This window comes from Etheostoma cragini, chromosome 9 (genome assembly GCF_013103735.1).
Source record: "Etheostoma cragini isolate CJK2018 chromosome 9, CSU_Ecrag_1.0, whole genome shotgun sequence".
Taxonomy (NCBI): domain Eukaryota; kingdom Metazoa; phylum Chordata; class Actinopteri; order Perciformes; family Percidae; genus Etheostoma; species Etheostoma cragini.
In genome coordinates, this window is record NC_048415.1 from 9599926 (window position 1) to 9626714 (window position 26789).

The 26789-nt window shown below is 39.2% G+C and overlaps 3 protein-coding genes across 7 annotated transcripts; all 3 read left to right on the top strand.

Annotated features, from left to right (window-relative positions):
• The first annotated feature begins 2746 nt into the window (after positions 1-2746).
• On the top strand, positions 2747-13537 carry slc5a5 (solute carrier family 5 member 5). Of its 3 annotated transcripts, none has more exons than XM_034882460.1 (16): positions 2747-2986; positions 4401-4790; positions 5215-5280; positions 5436-5487; positions 6347-6414; positions 7613-7767; positions 8339-8479; positions 8867-8996; positions 9386-9474; positions 10136-10248; positions 10529-10599; positions 10748-10834; positions 11651-11853; positions 12332-12429; positions 12637-12722; positions 13366-13537. In XM_034882460.1, the coding sequence occupies exons 2-16, from the start codon at positions 4443-4445 to the stop codon at positions 13465-13467; spliced, it is 1809 nt and encodes a 602-aa protein (XP_034738351.1). In that variant the 5' UTR covers positions 2747-2986; positions 4401-4442; the 3' UTR covers positions 13468-13537. The 3 variants fall into 3 exon arrangements, with proteins under 3 accessions (XP_034738351.1, XP_034738352.1, XP_034738353.1); XM_034882461.1 differs by having other exon boundaries at positions 7652-7767; XM_034882462.1 differs by lacking the exon at positions 4401-4790 and having other exon boundaries at positions 2747-2984.
• Positions 13538-16543: 3006 nt separating this feature from the next.
• Positions 16544-22136, top strand: cluap1 (clusterin associated protein 1). 2 transcript variants are annotated; one of them, XM_034881686.1, is made up of 14 exons: positions 16544-16630; positions 17014-17081; positions 17181-17292; positions 17679-17763; positions 17887-18066; positions 18350-18445; positions 18592-18675; positions 18779-18912; positions 19139-19280; positions 19790-19865; positions 19969-20079; positions 20508-20557; positions 20821-20880; positions 21773-22136. In XM_034881686.1, exons 2-14 carry the CDS (start codon positions 17060-17062, stop codon positions 21950-21952), a joined length of 1332 nt encoding a protein of 443 aa, XP_034737577.1. In that variant the 5' UTR covers positions 16544-16630; positions 17014-17059; the 3' UTR covers positions 21953-22136. The 2 variants fall into 2 exon arrangements, with proteins under 2 accessions (XP_034737577.1, XP_034737578.1); XM_034881687.1 differs by lacking the exon at positions 20821-20880 and having other exon boundaries at positions 16545-16630.
• Positions 22137-22799: 663 nt separating this feature from the next.
• ccdc124 (coiled-coil domain containing 124) lies at positions 22800-26663 on the top strand. Of its 2 annotated transcripts, none has more exons than XM_034881688.1 (5): positions 22800-22933; positions 23569-23746; positions 24345-24543; positions 25857-25962; positions 26106-26663. In XM_034881688.1, exons 2-5 carry the CDS (start codon positions 23588-23590, stop codon positions 26308-26310), a joined length of 669 nt encoding a protein of 222 aa, XP_034737579.1. In that variant the 5' UTR covers positions 22800-22933; positions 23569-23587; the 3' UTR covers positions 26311-26663. The 2 variants fall into 2 exon arrangements, with proteins under 2 accessions (XP_034737579.1, XP_034737580.1); XM_034881689.1 differs by having other exon boundaries at positions 22837-22956.
• Positions 26664-26789: the final 126 nt, after the last annotated feature.

The following is a 26789-nucleotide window of genomic DNA, read 5'->3' on the forward strand; positions in this document are numbered from 1 at the left end:
TAATAGAATAGAAAAACAGCTAGATTACTACATTACTACTCTAAGCTACAATTAGATACTTTTATATTGTGGTATGTACTGAACCACACAGCCTCCATGCTTTACACTTGATTGGTTGATTAATAAAATCTTCAATGGCTTCTTGATGGACAATTTGGAAGGAAATTAGAGTGCAAAACACACACGCACACGCATTGGCACGCCAGGTCATTTCCCCAGGGCTTCATGTTTTTGACAGTAGGCCTGAATGTAATTTTAAATGTAGGCCTGGGCAAGTTTAAGTGCGCAATAATATTGCTACATCATGTTTTTAAACTCCTGTGACATTTACAGTCTATGGTTTAGGCTCAAACACACATAGCTCTGAAGCAGATACGTCCATCCTTTGTGTCCACTCTCTCTGTAAAAATAGAGATGATCAGCGCAGTTTTCGTAGTCTGTGCAGCTTTTTAGTTTTCTGTCTTCTGCTTGTGGTAGAGATGTGTTAACATGATTTTAACTTAATTTGTTTTTTTAAATCTGCAAAACAGTCTACCTCCCCAGATTACGTGGGGCCCTGCTATTAAGGTACATTCAATGACAGCTTTCATGAGGGAAGACATTCATTTACCATGAATCTTTTGAAAGCAAATGCAGTTCAGTGCAGAAATGTACTCATCTGACATGATACGGAAAAAAAGAATCAGCTGACAATTGCGGTTTCCCTGTTCAGCACTGAGGGTTTCAGCAGTTTCCTGTTGTAGCTCTTAGCAGTAACCTGGTCTAAACGGCAGAAAAAATCTTCAGCTTTTACATATTTGTAAATTTCAAGGTACACATTAAATGATAGTTTTGGTAAACCTTAACTGATCAACGTCTTTAGCCTACACACTTTTCAAACTTCTGCTGTTTAATCAACTTCTCCTTTGTCTATCTGCTCATTCAAAGAGTAATTGTTTAGCAAACATTTGGCCAAATACTCAGCTACCGGCACGGATTTGAAATTTTGAAGAGAGTGACGCAACATGGAAGCAGTGGTGTTCAACTTGGGGGGTGGAAAGGGGACTGAGTACCCAGGGCCCTCATGTGAGGAGGACCCAAAATACTTCTAGAATGGATAGCTGTGGATGTAGGGAGGGGCCCATAGATAATGCCATTCTACAAGAGCCAAGGTTTTGTGCTATGCCCCTGCATGGAAGCTGGCCTGGAAATCCAGACCCAAATAAGAAAGATTAAGGGTCTTGCATTGAGTAATGAAAGTCGCCCATCTTGAGGGGCGGCACCAAGCGTGCATTTGAAAATCTCACTGCCCGCAACTGGATAACGCAGCTTGGCTACAAGGGTATAGTTAGTAAGCAGCATTACTCAATGCTTGAGTAACTTGCTGAGCAAATTCCAATTGTGCTCTAGTGAGAACTCTGGATTTCCAGGGTACATGAAACAACATGAACATTTTTAAACCGCATTACAGCCATGCTAGCACATCTGTGGGGCTGTACTTAGGCACAGTGGCACGTTAAGCTAAATGCTGAAATACTGACATTTTGCAGGTGAAATGTAGCATGTTAACATGATGGTAAGATGCATAGAGTGCATAGATTTTAGTGGTTGTCGATTGCCACATGAGAGAGATCTCTAAAGCGAAAAGAAGCGGCTTGTCACTAAAATTAGAATAGGTGGTCCACCTTAAAGGTCAGCCCACCTTAAATAAGTGAGCCTGTCGGGGCTTCACTGAGAGGATACTGCAGATTCAACTGATATGAGGGCTAAAATAAGCACATGAACACGGCATGAATAACTTATTTGTATTTTTTTATTTAATTCATTTAATATCCCCCCCAAAAAATGTGCTAGAACTGAGCACACATCAAAGCTGTAAAGCACAGTGCTATTTGTAGTACAAATTCACCATTATCTACCCCTTAAGTATCAGGTATCTATTAGGTATCAGGAGGGTTAGTGTGTTTACAGAGGTTTACATTGCATTTTTATTTTTCTTGTTTTACTACCATTACTACAGACAGTAACAGTGCAATAACCCATGTATATGTCTATATACGTCTTCATACTTTATTGTGTCCCACCACTTCAGAAATACAGAGAGAGTTGTGTGAAGCTGATAGTCTCAATAAGCTTTGTAGCAACTCCTTTGGCAAAAGCTTGAATGTAACGGATGTTCATTAATATCAAAACGTTACGCACTAAGGCTTTGAATGTGAATGTTTTCATATTTGCTTTGCATGTTGGTCTGTTGGACATTTTATAGACAATTGTTGTTCATTATGGAGTGCCAACCACTTCTGAAACCAAACCTCAATGTCCTCACATCAAGGAATGTTGTAATCAAAATCTCCAGTGTAACATCCAGTTTGTCCACTTTCCGCAACATCTACATCACGGAATACTGAGAACATGCATGAGTCAATGATTTCCTCTTCTTCCTGTATCTGATATAAATTGGAGATTCTGCTTTAAAATTCAGCTGTGGTCTGACACATTAGTTTTGTTTAATCAAGACATTAATCAGCATATTACACAGTAACTGAAGACACTGACAAGACTATCATATTTTTTAACTAAGATAATATTACAGAATAATATTACAGAATACCAATCATTCCCTTAATTCATACTTACTCCTAACTCCGCTTACTATCCTTCTCACACACACAAACACACACACACACACACACACACACACACACACACACACACACACACACACACACACAGACACACACACACACAAACTGGGGTCATATGCTGCAGAAAGGAGGCTCCAGCGGGACCCTGCGCTCCTCAACATGAGACACTTGAACATCATTTTACTTTTGGTCACACACTGGGAACACCTGACTGTGCAAACTCCCTGACAAACTCCCAAGGGAACTTTCACGGTGTACGCACGCCTTCCGCACGTAGTAAAGAAGGTGTTTGGAGGCGAAGCAGCTGCTGAGGAGTGAAGAAGACTGTCAGCACATTCCAGTGGAAGCAACCGGACTGAAGTGAGTGAGTCTTTTGAAATTTTAATTAAAATTTCTGACAAGAAAAAAATGTGTAGATTTATTTCGGTAGCAGGTTTCTATCAACTTGTCATCTTATTTATTGTGACATTTTAGCTATAGTACTCTTAATCCAATCAACTTTGCATATGACACATTTATATAAGTTATAACCTTTGTGAATGTGTCATATTCAGAGTACATAGGCTACATATTATAGAGTATTAACAATAATACCATCTGAACTTACTTTACTTAGGCTAATTGAAAGGATATTGTGGTGGGAGAAAATTTACATAGTATGCCTTCTCTACATGGTAAACGGATTACATTTATAGCAATTAACCTCTCATTCACACACCGATGCATGGAGGTTCTGGCCTGGACATCAGGAGCACTTTGGGGTTCAGTGTTTTATACTTGACATATGGAGAGGAGGACCAGGGAATCAAACAGCCAACCTTGTTAAATTAATGGACAACCCTGTTTTCCTTCTGAGCCAGAGGAACAGACAATACATTACATTATTGTTGGTTACCATTATTTAATGTTATTCTTTTACACTACCACTCAAAGTAGAAAAATCCCCAGTTATAATATTACAAATTGTTGCACGCAATGAGATTTATATCTTTTGATGTTCCACTCCCGTGATTGCTGATGGAAAATCTGCCGGATTTCACTCATTTAGGCCGGATGGCCTTGGGCTCCCTTTGTGTTGGCATTTTAAACTGCAGTCGATTTATTAACCTTTTCTCAGATCTCTGCATGGTAAATCCAGACAGCCATCTAGACTATCTGTCCAATCTGAGTTGTCTATTGCACGACTAAAACAACTTTTAAATGCACATGTTCCACCAAAACAACTTCCTTTCGAGGTTATTTTGCAACTGGATCGCAGCTTTTCTCGGTGCTTAGCGCCTCCCAAAATTATTTTGATTGGTTTAAAGAAATGCCAGTAAACCAGATCACATTTTCTTCCCATCCCCAAATGCTATGTGGAGTAGTCAGACCCTCCAGCACGCTTTGGAGGAGGGTTTGGCAAAGCGAGACTATATGCAGTGATATACCTCTTTTGGTTTTCCACACTAAATGTCAATTACGGTTTTCACTCAGAAAATATTTGATTTTATTTAACGTTTGTTTGTATAGGGGTGTGAATGTAAACCAATGATTCACACCATTTATAGCCTAAGCCAATTTGCAATGGCCGTCACTAGATGGGCTTTTAAAAAACACAAAACTCAATGAGAAAATACTAAAAAATAATACAAGACAAACTAATACAATAAAGCACCATAGAACAAAAAGCACCAAATCATTCATGACTGCATGAATGATCCCTCTTCAAAAACATATATGCCTTGTGTCTCCATCAGTCATTACATGGTCACTAACTGACTCTAATTCACACTGACAGATCAACCAAACTACAAGGCAGAGGGCATCAAAGAAAAAAAAATGGAAGAGCAGTTTGCAGGCTTCGTTCTAGCCGACTATGCAGTCTTTGCTGCCATGTTGTCTGTTTCTATGGCCATCGGACTCTTCCATGCCCTGAAGAAGAGGCCGGGGGGAGCCACTGCTGATGACTTCTTCACCGGGGGTCGGAGCTTGTCGGCAGTGCCTGTTGGGCTGTCGCTCTGTGCCAGTTTTATGTCAGCAGTCCAGGTTATAGGTGTTCCCGCTGAGGCTTCTCGCTATGGCTTTAAATTCCTCTACATGTGCCTTGGACAAAGCATCAACTCCCTGCTGACAGCTTACCTATTCCTGCCAGTTTTCTTTCGACTGGGCATCACCAGCACCAATCAGGTCACAATGACCTTCCAGTTAATGTCGTGAATTGAACAGGAGCATCTTGTAAAAAATGTGTTTTGGTGAAAATAATACATTTCAGTTTCATGTGACCTGTTTGCTAAAGATTTAGACATAACATTTTCAAATTTGATGGTATGGGTTAAAGGTTTTTGGAACCAACTATAAAAAGCAGACTTCTCGGGAGAATTATAAGAGACAAGGGTTTGATTTGAGGGCTTATTAATTAAACATTAAAATACCCAAAGTAAGAGTAAGTATTTCTAGCCAATCATAGTGAGGAAAGTTGGTTAGACTATCACAATGTTGAAATGCACCTGTGGTTCTGATGTGTGGGATGAATATAACAGGTGAGGAAGGATGAGGGATGTGTGCAGAGATACTTTGCTGTACTGTAACTCTAGCCATCTGCCTGTCACAGTATCTGAAGATGAGATTTGGCAGAGGGATGCAGCTGTTGGGGAGTGTCCAGTTTCTAGTGGCGACGGTAAAACACAATGTTCTCTGATCCAAGTCAATGTTTTATTCAGTGTTTTTAAAGAGGGTGTCACGTTTAGAGAACAATCCTTGTACTAATATTTGCTTTGCTTCAGATTCACAAACCAAGCTGTCACTGTGTTCGCTTGTGCTTCATTTCCCCAGCTGCTTTACACAGGGATTGTCATCTTTGCACCTGCCTTGATCCTCAACCAAGGTAGGAAAGATGGCTGAGTATTGAAAAATGACTTGTCATTCAATACCTCAGCATCAGCGAGCCAATATGCATGCAGCATGCTTTTACCAATATCTAATAATGCTGGTGATTGATCGGCTGTCTAGAAGATGTAAAAGCATGCAGAAAAGACGGGGGCTCACGAGTGTGTGTTGGTGTATTTTGAGAGGCTTGACCACAGTGTGAAAATGTAGAAGAGCTGGAAAAGAAATGTACCACAATGGGCAATGTTTCTTTTTGTTAAAATGGATTTTATGAAGTCACAGTAACGGTATTGGCCATTTCTGAACAATAGCCCTATAGTCTGTGTGCATTAACGGGTTGTTTTCATTAATTTGACATTTTGGTTATTATTGCCACAACTCTGATGTTTTGTCCATCATTCACAAATACTAAGTAATACATGATTTTCTCCATGAATTTACAACTTTATTACATGTATGAGAATAACATCGAAGACCTGCCAAGGTAAACCTCTGGGAACAGATTTATTGCATTCTTTATGCAAATATTGTGGTTTTCACTCCACAAAATATACAATTCAAGCTTTAGTCAGACTTTGCAGAGTCAAATTATTAAAACAACATATTATAAACTAATAAATCTTTATGTATATTTATGGTTTAAGGTACCCGGTGGTACATAAAGTAATTGAAATTAGCTTTTTTACATCACACATTGTGATGTCAATTGAAATGTGTGCTCAAAACCATTCAGAGTCATCAGAGTGTGGCGAATGCTGTTAAAACACTGTTAATGACTTGTTATGTTCTATAGTTTGAGAATGAGGTGTTAAATTAGGCGATGGTAACACATTAATACTGTGGGTTGTTTTTTTTAGCTACTGGACTCAATATGTGGGTTTCTCTGTTTTCTACTGGGACCATTTGCACCCTCTACACCACACTGGTAAGGAAATATTTCTTTCCATCTCATCAAAGCTGCATGGCATGTAGGGAAGACACTCTTAAACAGACTGGACTGATTTCTGTCAAGATTTAAATGTGCATCCAGAAATTCATGATGGCAGGAGTCACAATGCTTTTAAAACAGGCTTCACGTTTGGAGTGATTTTGTCACTCTAGCCATTGAAGATTTAACAGTGCATGTCAGCAGTATGGTCAATGCTACCGTGACTTCTAAAGCTGCTGACACACCAGGGAGATCGTTGGCAGTCGGTTATAGTTGGGCCGTCAGCCACGCTAGTATTTTTGGTGATTCCTGCACCGTCGCCACCAGTGAACAAGTCCTTCTAACCATACTACAATATTGGATGTTTATTCCTACCCTCTAATACAACCCAAAAAAGTGTTTCAAATTAGCACCTCTAGTGCTGAGAGGAAAAACAACCTTTTCAGAGAATGTACAAGTTGCAGTTTTAAACACATCATTAACTTTGTGAAACGGTCACAGTGTGGTTAGGTTTAGGCGCAAAATTCATTTGGTTATGTTTAGGCACCAACACTAATTAGTTACGTTTAGAACAAATTACTTATTTGGACTTTTTTCAGGTGGGCAGTCTACAATGGTCAACCCTTGTTGGCTTTTTTTGGCCAATTCAACTCTTCTGATTGTTCATCTTCATTTCATCTGATCAATCCAATACCCAATATAGAGCTGTAAAAACTGGCCAAAAATGAATGGACTTGTAGCTCAGCCAATAGAGTGTGCGCTCCATGTACAGTAGGCCGCCCTCGTTGTCATTTGTTGCATGTCATCTCCTCTCTCACTCCTTTCCTATCGTTCTATAGTATCTAATAGAAAAGATAAAGCCCCCATAATTGAACACAATCAGAATGTCTGCTGTATGTTTGGCCAAGACACTAACGACACAACATTTGTTCTTCGTTGCCCCTAGTTCTTTGACGTCTGGCTAGTGTCAGTCATGCCTGGCTGCTGATCCATATACAATACACCCAAAATCAAAATCTGATATTATCATAGCTTTATAAATCATCATCATATGATTCCTGTCTACGTCTATGTAGCCAATGAAACAAGTGGAACAGCGTAAGTGAAGAATACATCTTGCCTTTAATACATGTTTTTCTTTGTGAAAGTCCTAGATTGTTCTGTGTTTTCCTGTCTGTCTCTACAATCATAACAGGGTGGCATCAAAGCTGTGATCTGGACTGATGTGTTCCAGATTGTTGTCATGTTGTCCGGCTTTGTGGCAATTTTCATCCACGGCACAGTTCTGGTTGGTGGTCCTGCAGTTGTGCTGGAGATTGCCAAAAATGGATCACGTATTAATTTTAACGAGTAAAAACACGTTTTTTCCCCCCTTTCATTTTTACACATATCTGAATATGTTTACTGTGCACAACAAGATGCTCACACCATAGAATGTTGTCAGAGTCTACTACAGTTTCTCGACAATAGTATCAAGTATATTTCTAATGATGCTGCATCAATTTAAAATTATAACAAGCTGATGTGTAAAGATGAAAATTTAAAATACTACTTGTTACTACTGGTATTGTTTGATTTAAGTTTTTTCCATCGGAACAACTGAAAAAGTCTATTCTTTAACTGGGAAACAAGCCAACTCAAGGTCCACTTACCAGCTTTTTCTGGAAGGCCAATGATTTATTCCTAAGATGACAACTGAACAAAAGATTTGAGGTGTTTGTATATAGGGGGAAATTGTAACCCCCATCTCTGCTCAAAGAGTATTTGCATCCAAGAGATGCTGTCAAAAGCCCTGGAACAAACTAGTAAGTGGACCCAGATTCAAGATGTTTCATGTCACACTTGAACTTAAACTCTAGGTATTTTAATGGAAAGAGGCTGTTAAAAGTGTCACTGATTTGTTTGTATTATTTTCCACCAGTTTTGGTATTGACCCTCGGCAGCGCTATACCTTCTGGAGCCTTTCTGTCGGAGGTGCATTGGTTTGGCTATCCATGTATGGGGTAAACCAAGCTCAAGTCCAGCGCTACGTCTCCTGCAGAACAGAAAGCGACGCCAAGTGGTGAGTGGAGTTTCCGTCTTTCAAATAAAGATCTACTGGATCAGGTGCTTTGAACAGCAATGTAAAAGCTTTTGTGAATTGAATTTAGGTTGAGTTTATAAATGTAGCATCTGTGACTTACAGGTTTCTAAAGAGACATGCATAGGTGTCATGACAAGTGAAATAACTACGGCACAACAGGCCAAGACACTAATCCATCTTGCAAGCAGAGCCCTAGTCTTGCATTCCCAGACCTACTGTATTTCCCAAGTGCTGTGTCAGCACTAGAGTACAGTCTTGCTACACTGCCTATCTATCTACCTGGGACAGGAGAAAAATGCTCTGGCTCGTTTGAACTTATTTTAACCAATCCTGGGTCACTATAATGATGTTTGCTTTTGATTGCAGGGCGCTGTTTGTGAATCAAGTGGGTCTGTGTGTCATTGTGAGCAGTGCAGCAACCTGCGGCATCGTCATGTTTGCTTATTACAGGAACTGTGATCCACTGAAGTCTGGGAGGATTGCTGCCCCCGATCTGGTACACAAGACACTCATAGTGATCCATGACCAGAGCATGATGCTCTGTTGGGCTCAATTGATAAAGCTGTTAAAAGAGCAACATCTGTACTTTTAGGGGTTTCTTTGCCTAGTACTCTATCATCCATCATTTTAGGTTATGAAGTCTGACTGGGCTGAAGTGTATTTTATAGATTGTAACAGGATACAAAAATTACTTTTACTGATTGGTGACTTAATTAATTTACAGAATGTTTCAGATTTTATTCAATAAAAAACAAGTGGAAATAATTTCTTTTTCCAACACAGATATTTATTTCTTCGTTGCTTCCCCCCCCTCTCTCTCTCTCTCTCTCTCTCTCTCTCTCTCTCTCTCTCTCTCTCTCTCTCTCTCTCTCTCGTCTGATGAAGTATATGCCGTACTTTGTGTTGGAAATATTCAGAGATCACCCTGGATTTGCAGGTCTTTTCCTTGCCTGTGCATACAGTGGGACTCTGAGGTATTTCAATATTGCTCCCCCCTTAAATGGGAATTTAGTACATTGACTTAATTACTAAACTTAAGTATAATTTTGAGGTACTTAGACCTGGGTATTTTCTACCAGGGAGGAAAATGTTTTACTTTGTACTCCATTACTTGTTGAACAAGTACTTTTAATGTCAGTACATTGTTCTGCTAATAGTGGTGCACTTTTCTCAAGTAGGATTGTGACTTGTGACAGGGTATGTTTTTATACTTTGGATTTGGTCATTTTACTTAAGCAAACAATATGAGTAAGTTTTCTACCACTGGAATAAATTCCAACCCATTAAAACAACAATGTGAAGAGTTTGAAATTTTCTTTAATTTGGTAAAGTAGTGGAATTACCAAAAGTAGTGGAATTACCAAATATATTGTGTCTTATTGGCTCTATGTTTGGTACAGTATCATGATTAAATACCAGTATTTAGTATTTACCAAGATAAATGAATTTTTCTTCAGACATCTCAAAGTAATACTTTGTGTAGATTCAAGATTGTAACAAACCTTAAAGACAAATAGTTGAGCATTCTGCTGTCCTCAGTGGTTCTGGTAGTCAGAAGAAAGAGCATTAATAGTTTGTTAACATAACCAGTGAGCTGCTGACGTGGAATAACTTATGACCTTGTCTTTTTCACAGCACTGCCTCCACAAGTATCAATGCCATGGCTGCAGTAACAATGGAGGATCTGCTGCGACCTCATCTGCGCCACATGACCCAGAAGAAATTGATACTTGTTTCCAAAGGATTGTGTAGGTCAATTCTCAAAAACATCCACTTAATTAAGTTTTTTTACTCTTGTATGAATTATGTCAAAAAATTGTTGTTGGTTATAACAATGGTTAACAAACAGACAATCATGGTATTAGACAGAAAACTCACTTGATTCACACTGGCACCAACTATTACTTTTTGGAGTACAAATCATATTATATCATCATTCCATCATATTTTACATTTTACATCCACCCAGCAGATGCATGGATGGATGCTACTTTCTGTTGTTTTATTTTAATCTCTTTTCTCTTTTAGCATTCCTGTACGGTGTTGGTTGTATCACCATGGCTGCTCTCTCCTCCTTCCTTGACTGGGGAGTTCTTCAGGTATAATACCTAAATGTTATTTAATCCATTTATGACTGTAATAGTAAACAAGAAATGGTCCTGAACTGAACTAGTTCAAGTACAACACTTTGTGTTCTGTTATAAAGTCTCATTGATGTGTTTGACTGCCTTTGCCTTCTCTATTCAGGGGTCGTTCACTGTCATGGGCGTGGTCAGTGGTCCATTACTGGGCGTATTCATCTTGGGTATGTTTGTTCCAGCAACTAACAGGCTGGTGAGTGATTTTTTATTTATCTGTGTTGTGCACCGTAGTTCATTTGTTGACTAACTTGTTCAGGAAAACCAATAAACAGTATGGACATCCCTTAAAACCTTAAGTGTGGTAAAAGCCATTAGCTTTGGATTGAATTTAGAAGAATGTCTCAAAAGTTTTGGAACACTTTGGATTCCTTTTTTTCAGACATAAAGCTTCTTGCATGATTTATCACATAAATTATAGTAAGAATTTTATGGGATTCATTCTATCAGAACTTCAGCTTCAAATCAAAATGAACAATGATGTCTATGATGTAAGCCCCGCTCCCTTTGTCAACAATGTCCCATCTTGTGGACATTGCATAATTGCACATTTCCAAAATAGTGCTTCTATCTATCTTGAAAGTTTTGTACATTCCACATCCTTCTCATGAGAAAACTTTTAGAGATGTTTCTGACTATTGTCCCATTACAGAGACAGTTATTTGGTCTTTCGGTTTTCCTCAGCAGTCTGTGTTATCAACATCAATAATGCTATAATGATAATGTCACTGATGTTAGGTGGTAATGATTTCGGTAATTTTAGGTTAGGTGTGTTGTGAGATTGTCAAGTTTTTTTTTATCAAAAGTTGATCATTATATACAGACAGGTATTACCTTTCCATTTGAAATGTCTCATTTTGCAACAAAACGCTTCCAAAGTATGTAATTTAAACATTTGTTTACAGACCTAATCTCAAAGAATTAGCACCGTCCAAAACCAACTGGTGTGTTGCATCCAGTTTGCCTCAAATTCCACCATGTCTTCAGTTTAAAGTCATACTTGGTCTTTCAGGGGGCGTTCTCAGGAATGTTAGTGGGCTTTGGTGTCTCTCTGTGGTTGGCTGTTGGTTCAACTCTTTACCCACCCAGTGAGGATACCATGGGTGTCCTGCCCAGCTACGCAGGTGAATGTGGACCCAGCAACATCACCCTGAACAGCATCCCACACCAGGACCAACCCTCCATCTCCCCCCCGCTTTATCCCAATGACCCAGGGTCAGTTTGTTCAACAAGGCCTGCTATGACGGCTTTCTTTCGCGTTGTTATAGATCCCATGTTACTTCTGGGCAAGTCCCGCCCTACTAAGCATGTTAATTGGTTGGAGTTAGGCATTAATCTTGGGTGGTTAAGGCTAGCCAATTTGTCAGGGGATAGGACCTGAACAAAAAAACGGGTTACGTTACTTTGCGTTAGCATGGACGCAATGGTGGTGTGTGAATGCAATTAAAGGGTGGGCCTTGCCTTGAAGTTGCCTAACAATGCCTTTCTCCCACATGTGATTTACATCGGTTTAAGAACGATTTATAATCGCAATTTATTTTTACTAAAAGCAATGCAAATAAAAATGATAGATGAATTCCTTAATGTGGTGTTTAATACTATAGAGTAGTGAAACACTAGACTAAGTCCTGTCAAAGAATACATGTTAAAGCAATAAAACTATTTTAGTGAACTCTTTCTTTTCTAAAACTAGGGGCCTGCTTCACTTGTACGCCATCTCCTACCTCTACTTTGGTGCCATGGCAACTAGTTCAGTCGTGTTAGTTGGGCTGATTGTGAGCTATGCAACAGGTAAGAAGAGAAACAAGAAAAAACTCCTGACACACAATGACAAATTATTCAGAACTGCTTTTTAATAAACTACACTGAGTTGCCATTAATTTAGATTTACCAACCTACATCTAACACCAGCTTCCTCCATTTTGTATGATTCAACTCTGTTGTCATTTGCTTTGATGAATTGCATTACACTACATTGTTGTTTCTCTCTACACACAGGACCAACAAAAAGGCATCATATTAAAGAGGGTTTGTTATGGTGGGATCTAAACAAAAAGCAAGTAGATGTCCCATCAGAGTGCAAAGTAAGTACAGTCCTATTAGATCACAAGCTTATGACACTGGTGCCTGTTGTTTTATTAGTGTAGAGACACCTACAGAATGTAGAAACATTTATACTAGAACAGAATGAACTAGACATCTTAATGAATGCAGGGGATTAGCCATGTATTATCAAGGGCTACTTAACAAATTTGACTGTGACTTTATGGGTAACCATTTGAATCTGGGTTGGTGAAAAGGGTTTTGTTCCGAAAAAGTTGTGTATTTACTTTCCCTGCCATAGTTGCTCCAAGAAATGTAGCCTCAAACTGCAAATGTCCTGCTCTCCACAGCAGGGGCAATTTTAGGATCAGACCTTTAACGGGGCTCACCCCCTAATGAGAATATGACTTACCTAAACTAACTTACACATGCATGCAGTTTGCAGTTACAAGCATGCACACATTATAAATATAACGCATGGCAGATATGGTAGATAAGTGCATGCAGCATCCCATCTAAAACAACTCTAGAAGGCTTTACCCTACAACTACTACAGTCGCAATCAATTTCATTTTTTTTAGGGAAAGTGCACCTGGGAATTATGTTAAATATAGGCTGTGTGTCAGAGTAACCTGGTGTCCATTTCTTATTGTTTTAAAGCGAGAATCTTGGTCTTTTTTGCAGGTACTCAAGGCGACAGATAAAGCACACCTTGTGCCTTTGAAAGACCTGCATAAAGAAGACACAAATGAAGTAGAAGAACCAACAGATGTTGGCAATAATTAATCACTACTAAGAGCTAAGGTTGGACAACTGAACTTATTTTAATTCGAAAAAGCAAAGACAGTGGCTTTTCCTCCACCGTTTAACCTCAACTCTTAATTCCTAAAGTTTTTAGACTTCGAAATGTAAAAAGTGGCCTGAGGTAAACTGTGTGCAATAACAGTAATTCAACTCTTGTTTCATGAATTGTAACATTGTAGCAGATACTCCCTGGTAAAACTGACAGTGTTATTAGACGTTTTTATCACTTTTACTCTTTTTGTAAGTAAGTAAGTAAGTAAGTAAGTAAGTAGTACTTTAAGTTGGTTTTATAGTGCATGCTTAATGAACAACCTTTATTAAAACATTAAATAAAATATATTGCACAATACATGTATGTGACTACATTCATGCATGAAGTCCCCAGTGTGCTGGAAATTGGCTGTCAATTGTATGAATGCACTGGGTCATAAACCATTTCCTGTGAGTGTGTCTAGTAAAAAAGTGGTAACTACTAAGATAATGGTAGCCTGTCAAAACTTCACTCTTTGGATGCTTCTGACTCCTTCACATTCCAGTGTTATAAAATGAAACTTTTTTTTTTAAAGTTTATAATTTACAGATTTTAACAATGAATTTTTTTAGCATGTACTGTAAGACTAAATACAGTATGGTACATCAAATCGGGAGTAATGTTAAAAACATGGAAGAGTAACACGTCATTACTTTTAATATATAGCATCTTCATGTGCTTGTACTTTTATGAGTATGTTAGTAAGTGTATAATTTCAGATTTAAGTATATTTTTAAATTTAATTGAGCGCTATAGTTTTTCATATTTGTTTAATGGGTTTGGACCATATTTATTATTATAAAATGATCTTTAAACTGTGTTGCTTTTCTACACAAGTACAATTGCTTAATCTCTTGTTAAATTAGGAAATTAACTTGAGTAAGTCACTGTCTTTATACCATTTCTTTATTCCAGTTCTCATTTTAAGGCCCTTCAAAATGAGAAAAAGAGAATAATAAACTGTGTGATTATTTGGAGGCATTAAGGAGGGTATTATGCTGTATTTGGTAGTGGATTTGGTGTAGTTATAGTGACACCTGCTGACGATTACATGTCACTTCAAAATTCAAATGAATACACATACATGGCTGCCACACATCCATTATGGCTGCCAGATCAACGTAACCAATAAGTACAAAAGCACTTTATATCGCATGATGGATATTTATTGCATTTCCTTATTTATTTATTTTTTACCCATTCTCACTATACAAAAGTAAGCATAACATTTCCAGACACTCCATCTTCCAGAACAAACTGGTAGGCCTAACTGAAAGTCTTTCTTTAATGTTGTGGGATTGTGCTTCCGTGCACATTGGCCCTGCATCCCTCAACCACATCCATGTTGCGGCTTCTGCTTTTCTTCAGCCCGGTGCCTCACCACTCATCTGCGGCCCTGTTAGAGTCCTCGTCCGCTACAGCACAATCCAGGCGCTGAACACCGGGCAACGCCAGGTCCCTTTCGTTTAGCTTCTCCAGAAACGAGGAGAGCAGCCGCTTGTTTAAATGGTCCGTCAAGGTCCTTTCCTCTTCGACCCGCTCCTTGGCGACATTTCCACCCGAATCCACTTCTTCCACCTCGGTGTCCGCGCAGAGCTGCGGAGGGGCCGACCGGTTGTTCAAGGACAAGCCGTTTGGGGAGGACTGCTCGTCGGACTGCTGCTCCGTCCAGCTCCCGGCGTCCACCCCAGTTTCTGCTTCCATTCGTGATATTAAAGTGGTTTGCAAGGCGGCATTCTCCAGCTCTTTGAGGCGTTTACTGTGCAGGCCGCAGGCAGGGGGTTCATTTCCAGTCGCGTTGTTGTTGTTATGAGGAGGCTCACCAGTTTGCTCCATCATGCTCTGCGTCAGGAGTGCAACCCATTGATATGAAATGCTTCTGTGGCGCAGACTGAGAGCAGTGTCACCTCCCCGTGGCTACCGATGTTATTGCACCACTGCAGCTATTTGCCAGTGGAAGAAAGTAGGCCTAGTAGAAAGGTATTCAGTAGGCTATCACGTTACTTAGTTAAAGGTAATAGAATTTAAAAAACACTCCATTAAGTAAAAGTCCTGGATGCAAAATTTTACCTAAGTAAAAGTAACCTTACAGAAGTAGGCTATAGCATAATACTTGGCACTGGTGGGATATAACCGTAGCCTACTGTACTGAGGTCTACTTGCAATTTACTGAGTATGTACGTTACTTAAGGAGCAAATACTCCCATCATGACCTGTACTCCAGGAGCCTGAGGCGGGTAGGAAAGATTGTGGCCAATCCCGCATACACACGTTTTTTAACAGCAGGACCAAAGCCTCAAAAACAGCGTCTTCCCCTCTGCAGTCAGCCTTGTTTACAAGGCCCCGGACCCCACTGACATTGACTCTTAACCCCCCTAAAAATGCATGTAACTGCATCCTGGACTACCTGCCCATTGCACACACTATGCTAAATCCTAAACTTTTTGCGCATCCCTAAACATTTTTGCACATGCTGTACTAAACCATTCAGCATCTTTTTTCTTAATTTTAAAAATATATTTTGCATGTTTGTGTGTGTGTTAATGTATTTATTGTTTATTTCATATTAATGACATCTTTTGTTACACTTTGCATAGACATATTTCAATAGTTTAGTTAACTTTTAAATGTGGTGAATCTTTATAGATTAAGCGAGCATACAGGACTTTAATTTATGACAGGTATATTATTTGCCTGTAAATATTTCACCTAAACCACAAATATTATTATTTAGGTCATGCTGGAGGAATTTAATCTACCTATTTCAATAATTCTATAATCTAAACATTCTATAATTCATTACTGTATGTTTGTCTACTTTGGGAAGAGACTTTACAACAACTAAATGGCAATGTATGTATTCACAATTAAGAGGAACAACAAAAAGCATGCCCCAACACAGTGTACACGTTGTGCACGTTAAGGGAATCCATTAAGTCATCATCATCACAACAATATGCAGATGTTTCTGATGCCACTAAAATCAAAATGTCCTCCTTAATCATTTTAACCGCGTTGAGCTTCCGTAGGACAAGTATCAGTTTCCATAGAGACCATCTACGGTGGAGGCGAATGAACACTTAGCTAGCATTAGCACAGATACTACAACGAAAGGTAACAAAACCATTATCAGCCCGTAAACAAGATATGCTGCATTTGCTAGTCATTAATTAGGTACTTAACAAAAATCATCTATTGTTACAGGCTGAGCTGCCGCTAACCACCGGCGACACCAAGCGTTAACTTTTTGCTAACTAGTTAGCTTTCGCATAAACATAGCTAGCTACGTTCATGATAACCACAAGCTAGCTAGGCTGTTTAATGACAACTCTGCTACAGCATGGCTGTATTAAGAGAATGTGCTACATGAGTTAACGTTAACGTCACATGACTGGTCAGCATAACTACGACGCCTTCGATCTTTATCTTCGACCAATCCAAATCGATGTGCATTAGCTTGGTTGTCTGTAAATAAACCCTCTCTCCTTTGCTGCAGGAGAAGGAAGCACTGCGTCTTCTGCTGGACAGCGCTGGCAGATCAAAATGTCCTTTAGAGACTTAAGAAGTAAGTGATTGTATGTCATTACCATTAGCTATATCACTTCATATAAAATATACCATTTTGTGTTGTACATGGTAATTGGAGTTACATTTCATTTGGCAGATTTCACAGAAATGATGAGGGCCCTGGGTTATCCTCGGTTGATATCTATGGAGAACTTCAGAACCCCAAATTTCACTTTAGTTGCAGAAATCCTAATATGGCTGGTAAAGAGGTATGCTTAAGCTTAAAAAAATCCATTTCTTCAAGTTTAAAAAAGTCCAATCCATAAATCTGTGATGTTTTAGGCATAACAACTTCTCTTGACCAATTCTTTGTTTTCCATACATTTTTTGCACACTATAAAGTTGTACTTTATATGTAGAACTTCCTAGAAAGGGAAGGGTCAGTTTTCAGTTTAGTGTAGTTAATACGTACAGTATACTAACTGGAAGCCATTAACTAATTTCTGCCCGCTGCCTAGTTTGGATCGGATATCTTTTTTTAAACTTAAATCAGCCAAGACTATGTATTGAGATAATGTATGTAATGGAGGATACTGTCATATATTTAGCTACTTGTCTTTTGCTCCCTATTCATCTCTTTCTCTTTTACATGTAGATATGAGCCTCAGATGGACATCCCAACTGATGTAGATACAGAGTCAGACAGAATATTCTTCATCAAAGCCGTGGCCCAGTTTATGGTGACGTCTTTTTTTTAATAAAAAGAATGTTCAGATTACTCTATTGAGTATTATATTATATATTAAATGAAGCTATTGAATGACTGTTCGGTCTGTCTTAACCAGTGTCTCACATGGTTGCAGGCAACTAAGGCTCACATCAAGGTGAACACCAAGCGTCTCTACCAGGCTGATGGCTACGCAGTAAAAGAGATGCTGAAGATTACTTCAGTGCTGTACAGTGCTATGAAGACCAAGCAGATGGCCCTGGGAGACCTAATTGAGGAGGACAACAGCAAGTTCAAGTTTGACCTAAGCTCAAGGGTGAGATGCAATTTAAACAGTCTTCTGTCATTCACACACATGCATGTTGACTCTCAGATTAAAACAGTGTAAGTGTATTCGATATCATATGTTTGACTTAACACCCTATTCTATTTGATATCTTTTGGGTTTTTCATTTGTATAAAACTTCAATGTAATAAGTATTTTTTTCTCCTTTCTATTGTATTTCCTGTGTGCTCTCTCCCTTCTTTTATTTGTATCACATCCTATATGGAAGAGAAAACTGTGTTTCTGATAAGGTCTCACTCTGTCTTCACTTTAGGTTTCAGATCTTAAAGCAGCTCGTCAGCTGGCATCCGAGGTCACATCTAAAGGAGCATCTCTCTATGATTTACTGGGAAAAGAAGTGGAGTTAAGGGTGAGGGAAAACACAGATATTAACCCAAATGGCTGCTCTTATATGATAACAGCTCTACAGTTGTAATGCAGTCTATTTAAAATTACAATAGTGGCATTGATTCAGGTGATGCAGGGCGTAATTCTTCTTTCTTGGTTTTCTCACAGGAAAGGAGAACCGCAGCTATTGCTAGACCTCTGGAGATCAATGAGACTGAAAAGGCCCTAAGAGCTGCCATCAAGGAGGTTTTGGTGTGTATTCATCCTGAAAATCCCCTAAAAACTCTCATAGAACCGGTTATTATGTATGAAATGGCACTGAATCTGCCACTATGCTTTTTGTGTTGATGTCAAGCAAAGTGTTGAGGAGACAAAAGACATGCTGAGCAACGTTGTTTCTGATGAAACCAGTCTGGACGCTAAGATAGAAAAGAAGAAGCAGGAGCTGGAGAGGAACCGGAAAAGGCTCCAGACACTGCAGAGTGTCAGGTCAGTTCACAACCTGACAGGTAGCAGATTAAAAAATGAGAAAGGAAATGAAATCAATGCTAAGAGGAAATGTGATTCATCTTGATTTTGAGTTGAATGCTTTGGCATCTTTCTTTAAATACCAAGTCCACCAAGTCTTTAAACACAACCTTGACTGACAAGTTGGATTGTACTGTATGTTCTCTTCTGTAAGTGCTTGTTTGTTGTTTCTGTCCTATTTTTCTAGGCCAGCCTTCATGGATGAATATGAGAAGATTGAGGAAGATCTCCAAAAGCAATATGAAACCTTTGTGGAGAAGTTCAGGAACCTCTGCTTCCTGGAGTCTCAGCTGGATGAATACCATAGGCTGGAGCAGGAGAGGTTTGAGGTGTGTGTGTGTATGATACATAGAACAGTTATCCTTCAATGTGTTATATAAGGTTTCCTATGGAACTGCTTGTATATAACTAAGACTTACATACTTTTGCTCAGAGCATATTGCTACTTTGTCTCAGTAACGCTCAGCATAAAAGACACAGAAATGTGAAAAATATGAAAGCAAGTCAGTTTTCTGTGAATGGAAGAACTTGACTTACCAACACTTTAGTCTTTTCCATTTTTTCCATCAGGAGGGACTAATTTATTCTTGTCTCATGTTTTGAACTTCCTCAAACAACATAAAAGCCTCCTTCCCTTCTATGTAAAAATATAATTTACTGGCCGGTGATGATGAGACGTAAGACAAGACTGTTCACAAACATGGATGGGCGTTACTTGAGAGACATTAAGGAAATCTGATTTTACAGATATATGAAGGGTTGTGCAAATGTGCACTCCAGCTCTCATCGATCCTCTTCATGCAGGCTCTATATGTTTGTACTTTTCTCTCCACTGCAGGAGGCTGAGAACATAATGAGGATGATGCAGCATGAATTGAGGGAGGAGGAGGAGAGGGATCTGACAAGAAGTTCCTGTGAGACAACCAATCACACGCTGTGAAAGCAAAGCATTAGTCCCATAATCTTAACCCCTTTTATGATCTCACGCACTTGTTTCATGAAGTATGTTTTTTGCAGTGAAAGATGAGGATTCTGACATGGACGTTCCAGAGGACGAAGGTTCAGACAGCGACATGGACGAGAGTCGACCTTCTAAGCCGCGGCCCACACAAAACGGCATCATGGCAGGTAAACAGACACAGCCATGTGCTTGTTATGATTTATTAAATGTAGGATCCCCGTTAGTTGTACCAGTGTCCCTACTTAGGTACAATCAAGTCTTAGGTTCATTATAGACAAAAAATTATCTCCATTATGTTCTGCTTTGGATGATTCTTATTGGTTTAATATCTGCAGTTCCCAAAAATAAATTGTTACAACCAGCTAAGGTAACCATGCTCATTGAGTAACTAAACACAACTACTAAAGGTCAACTTAGCTAGTAACATTAATCCCCTTGTCTTACTATCCCTACGTGTTGCATGCAGCCTAATGGCCAATTTACAGTTGACTCATCCAAGCTTGTCCGTGCCAATGTGACGTCAACATGGCGTAGATCTCAGAATTTTGACCCCTCAAACTTAACATAACCTGTGTTGCCTCTGTTTGCACCATAGGCAGAAGAGCTCGATTCATCGGGAACATGCAGGGTGGTGATAGTGATGAGGTTGGTACTGTCATAGCAACATCAATACAAGATTCCTTCTTTTTTCTTCCTAAATTAAGCCTGAAGTAGCAAGCATCTTTTCATTTTGTCAAATGTTTTTGCTGTTTTCACTGCTAGTAGCCCTAGGTGGTGCTCTCTGGGCTGTCTAGCTTTCCACAGAATTACATGCTGTTTACTTGTTTATCATTTTTAAGTATCCTTTAAACCACCTTTGATCAGGTTATTGTACTCTGTTCCGTATCTTATTTTTCTCATTTACTCAGCCTTCTTTAGCTGTTTCCAGAAAGTCAATCCCTCGTACCAAAAAACAACAGGAAGGAAAGGTTTGTGCAGGACCAGGTTCCGGTTCGCTCCTTGTTCCTCTGTGTATGTATAGGAAAAATCCATTCTCAAATTCTCTGATGCAGTAGGGACGGTTCCTAGTCAGTTTTCTGGTATAGGTTCATGCAGGTAAAAAGGTGTGGAGGAGAAGTACGCCTAGAGCTTGCAAACCTGCTGCAGTGGGTTTGGCACGTGTCTATCTCTCACAGAGAACACACGTGTCTATCTCTCACAGATTACACACGTGTCTATCTCTCACAGATTACACACGTGTCTATCTCTCACAGAGAACACACGTGTCTATCTCTCACAGAGAACACACGTGTCTATCTCTCACAGAGAACACACGTGTCTATCTCTCACAGAGAACACAATGACCATTATTTGCATTGTGGCACTATTGAAGCATACATACAGTATACACCTCACCACCTGTGTTAGTGTTGTTGAGACAAATCAAAAGAGGAAGAAAGAGTAACTGTAGAGAGAGAAATTATTGCTCCGCTGAAGCATCAATGTAGAAATTTCTGATTCTGTCTCTTCAGTAATGCATGTTGTTCTGTATAGTTTTTGAATGTTGGTGCAGTTGTTTGTAACGAAGTGTTTATTTGTTGAAGTGTTTGAAATGGATTTTTCCTTTTTAGTTAGGTAAATGGTTTAACTGGTCCCTGTAGTAAAATAACTTCTAGACTGGGCATGTTTTCATTACAGCCTAAGAGGTGATTTAGTGATTAGATCTGTCTGGTTGTGAGACATTATGTGATACATGATGTCCATCCCTGGTGTAGTTTCACATTGTGTGGGGAAGAACTGTCCAGGACTCATTTGACTAGACTCTGATCTTTTTGTAATTGTTGAAATTATTTTTCCCTGCTTGCTTGCTTGCTGTTTCAGACTGGAGACAGTGAGATTGATGTGGACGAGGATGATGAGGATGATGATGAAGGCGAGGAGGAGGAGGAGGGCAAGGATTTGGAAGACAACATTCTGGAGGGCCCAGTGTCCAGGGGTGCTCGCCCCTCCAAGGGGAGCATGAGACCGCCTCTGCTGGAGGAGAGCGACAATGACTTCTAAATGAACACAGATGAGCTCCAGCTGTTTCTGTATTCCAGCTCAAATTAAACCATCTAATTACTTCTGAAACAGATGCATTTATTAAGTTCCATCATGTTGATACTGCAACATAGACAATCATATAGTTTGTATTTTTTTGTATTTGTGTAAACTGTTTACCATAATAAAATATTAGGATTTAATATCTCCTCTGTGTCCCTTGATTAAAGTATGACAGCAGCATAAAATGGTAATGTCCTAAGAGTCAGTCAGTCATATATAAAGGCTGAGTATTACAGTATTTTGTGCAGTTTTATAGTTTTTACTCCATTTTACTTAAACTCTGCTGTAGCATTTAGATAAATGTTTTGTTGTCAGATATTATATTTGTATTGTTACACTAAATAAACATTAGTTTAATATTTTATAGTTACATAAAGTTTTATATTGTTTAACATATGGTCGATAAAGATTAGAGTGGCGGAACATTTTCAAATGAAAAACATAAAGAATTTCAAATGGAGACTTTGCAGTTGCAATGTACAAGATTTGATCTTCAAAGTAGAACATAAGGTTCATTAAACAGAATTTCTCTGGAATAATTAACTTTCTAATTAAGGACAATGAGGAAAAATATGTTCATAAGTAGAGGGATGCCTTTCAAATATACATGTTAAGCTGTCCAGGACATTATGTTTGATCTTTGGCAATAATGGCTTGTTAAAATTTCCGTAAAAAAAATAATTAAATATTCTTAAATGTCATTTAGATAAAAATATAACACTTGGTAATCAGCAAGTATTTGTCCAACAAGTTAAAAGGATTGTGTTTTACGAGTATAAAGTGTAAAAGTGGAAATCCCTGTAACCATAGAAATGATATGTCGAAGGACACGCGACGTCATTAGAGTGCGCGCTGGTTTCAGAGAGGAGGTAGGCAGATGCCTCTTCGAAACAATAGTCAACTGTCGTCTACTTACGACCTGTTTTTCCTCTCATACTGGTATGAAACCATGTTTACACTTTGTGGATTGTGATCATTGCCGTCGTAGGTAAAGTCGGCAAAATATGAAATATGGAACGGCCGGCTTATTGACAAGTAAACCTGTTTATCAGGCTAACATCGGCTAGCAATAGCTTGCTAACTCACTGACAAGCAACATGCAATCGTTTGTATTATTTTAGATAATTCATTTATGGCGTACAATAGTTAACCTACTCTTCACCAACTCGTCTGTTTTGTGTTTGAAAATCCATATTTTCTAAACGATGCTTAGTTATGGTGGCCATCTAACAAGAATAATTATATTTAATTATGTAATAATTAATTAATTGGCTTCCTTGAATGTATTCACACGTTATAGGCAACGTTAGACCTACTAGTAGCATAGAACTACAATGTTATTTACTATCTACTCATCTATCTAAAAAGAGCTGCGGCACATTACCCATATATTACTACATGTGGAACAGTTTTTACAATACACCAAAAAGAAAAATATTTACACTTTGACAAAAATAATTTGTATGTAAGGTTATGAATAATTTTAGGAAATATCAGTATTGAGCATCAGCCTTGAAAATTCTTGTCAGTTAAAAGTCTTCTGATTGTATTTTTTGTCTTTCCTGGTCTCTCAGCTGAAGAGCAGCTGCTGTGATGCCAAAGAAGTTCCAGGGCGAGAACTCCAAGGCGGCCACAGCCAAAGCCCGCAAGGCCGAGGCCAAGGCAGTGGCAGATGCCCGCAAGAAGCAGCAGGAAGAGGACGCTCTATGGCAGGAAACCGACAAACATGTTCTCAAAAAAGGACAGAGAAAGGTGAGCTGTCTCTTCAGTGTGATGTTCAAATCTGGGAAATTTCATAATCATGCTGCTCACTTGGTCTTCAAGAATTTGCAGTTTTGTTTCATCACTGTGATACTTTTTGGATATTGTGTGTACAGTCAGAGTAACTTTTAGCTAAATGATTAAAACAAATAAGGAAGGAACAATTATATATATATATATATACAAACAAAAGACAAGATGTTAGCAGAACTCTCACATTTGTTTCTGAAGTGTTTGATCTGGACAGGAACCCTACTTGTGGCCTCTTGTTTTGCACATACACTCCCACATTTCCACAATTATCCCCGGTGGGGCATTGGGGTGCTGTACTACTAAGCAGTTACAGAACAAACAACAGCAAGAGTGGAAAAAATGAGGTATACTCTAATGAGCATATAAGCGATCACAAGATCAGCATGTTTTAAGTAAACTTCCGTAAAGCCAGTAATATTTTATTCAACAAACCAACTATAGAGCAACTTAAAGCATATTTATGACGTGTCATAGTGCATGTAGTGGCCAAACTACTTTAAAACAACATGTTTTCTTAAGCACGAAAGTCTGATAAGGCAGCTTTCTGCTTTTGCAGGATGAAAAGGAAAAGAAGAGGCTCGAGCTTCTGGAGAGGAAAAAGGAAAACCAACGTCTTCTGGATGAGGAGAGCTCTAGCATAAAAAGCAGAGCCCAGAGGGAGGCTGGCCCTGGAGGAAAAGTGACTCGTGCCCAGATCGATGAGGTGCTTCAGAACGAGCTCAAGCAACAGCAGGAGCTAGAGCTCAAACCGAAAGGTACATTTTCAGCTTTAAGAGGACAACAAAATTGTACTGGTTAGAGTTACAGTTGCACCAATTCCAACTTCTATGCCAATTTCCGTTTTTGATTGGGTTTGACTAGCCGATTCCGATTTAATTTTTCAAACCAGTTCACAGCACACACAAATATTTATTTTCTAGCTTTTCTTTGATAGAAAATTTTATATTTTGCAAAGAACACAGAAAATGTTTTGATGAATAATCACTATAAAATAAAACTATATAAATGAATCCTGGTGTGGGAAATTCACACACATCTAAAGTGCAATGTTATGAAAGAACCATTTCCTTCTTCACATCCAATATCCAACAAAAGAAATGGGATATATTTAGCAAACTAAATTTCTGTAGGCTTATGTATGAAAAAGGTAATGGCAATAAAACAATATATAAATATAAGTATAATGATATTTCTTAAAACACACATACACAGGCCTGTTTGAACATCAACAGTAATTCTACTTGAAAACAACGTGTAGTTCCTTTTTTGGGCAAGTTTGCTTTATTTTTCATTGTGCATCAATTTGAACAATATGGTTGTCAACGGGCTTATCTGCTAACGTTAGTGACCGCCGGTTTCCTCGGAGCAATCCAGCAAATAGACGGTACCCTAGGCCTAGGTGCGTTACCTGACAGATGATTTAACGTCACTGCTCATTTTACACACAGTTTATCAACAAAACTAAACACTTAGGGAAGATTACTCCGTTTTAATGTTTTTTTGAACAGCAGTACCCTACAGTACGCTAATCTGGAAGCGTTTTAAACAGTAACGTTAATACAGCTGTCAGAGGAATACATCGTCATATTTCACGGGACCCGCGTGAGTGCGGCTTTCATGTTTCAGTTTTTCATTCTCAGAGGGGAGAGAGAGAGAGCCTGATATCAGTAGACGGATGTGCAGAGCAGTGTATAGTTACGACTTTATGACATTTCATAAACAACGGAATTAGCGGCAGTGAGCCGCTGCTACATGCATATCAGAAACCCTGCATGTGCACGCGTGGTGCTAAAGTTGCGCAATGTAAATCGTGCGGCGCGCGAGTGAATTTGACCGGTATAACATCGGCAAATGTCAGACTGACCGGCAGGTCTTCGGTCTTCGGTCATGGTCTATGACGTGAAAATCGGCCACTTCCAGTCACTAGCCGGTCAATTGGTGCATCTCTAGTTGGAATACAGATGAAACATGAGTGAAGATAAAATCGAGCAGACTTGGGTGTTATTGGGATCAAACCAGTACCATCAAACCATTTTCTTTACTATCCAAATTAAATTTCTTCCCTCAGAAAAGAGCCATCTGGAGGTTCCCCTGGAGGAGAACGTGAACAGAATTATCCTTGAGGAAGGAACTGTGGAAGCCAGAACAGTAGAAGATGCCATCGCTGTGCTCAGGTAAAATTTGTACTGTGTGTGATATCCTATTGTGCCTGTGATTACTCTGATGTTGATTTGAATTAAGTTTCTTAGGCTTACAAAACAATGACAAGTTGTGTATGTAAACAAGCCATCATTGCATCCTCTCTTCCTGTCTCCAGCACTGGGCCTGAGGACTTGGATCACCACCCGGAGCGCAGGATGAAAGCAGCGTTTGCTGCCTATGAGGAGGCCAACATGCCTCGCTTAAAACAGGAGAACCCCAACATGAGGCTGTCGCAGCTGAAGCAAATGTTGAAGAAGGAGTGGATGAAGTCGCCAGAGAACCCCCTGAACCAATGCTTTGCCACCTACAACTCAAAGTGAATGCACTCTTTCCCCTTATAACTCAATTTGAAAACTGTCTGCCTATGCACATAGGAGGCTACCAATGAAAAAAAAGAATTAAAAAACAAGTGTTGCTAATAAGAGTTTCACCACTTCCCGCCTACAAACAATCTCTCCAATGCCAGATGAGCTTGGTTGTTTCATTGACCAGCAAGGAGAAGCTCCCTTTCACCTCTCAAGGTCTCACATGATTCCTGTGGGCACGTGGCCCTAAATGTGCCACTTCAGCATCCAATACATTGAATTACATTTTTTTTCCTAGCACCTTGTGGGGAGGTGGGATGCCAGATGTTTTCAGAGTAACTTATTAAAGTTCACCACTCGATCATCAACGTCTCTTGTTGCTTTTAAATGCAAGACTTCTTCTTTGTTGGTTTGAGGCACGTACAGTGGGTACGGAAAGTATTCAGACCCCTTTAAATTTTTCACTCTTTGTTTCATTGCAGCCTTTTTCCAAA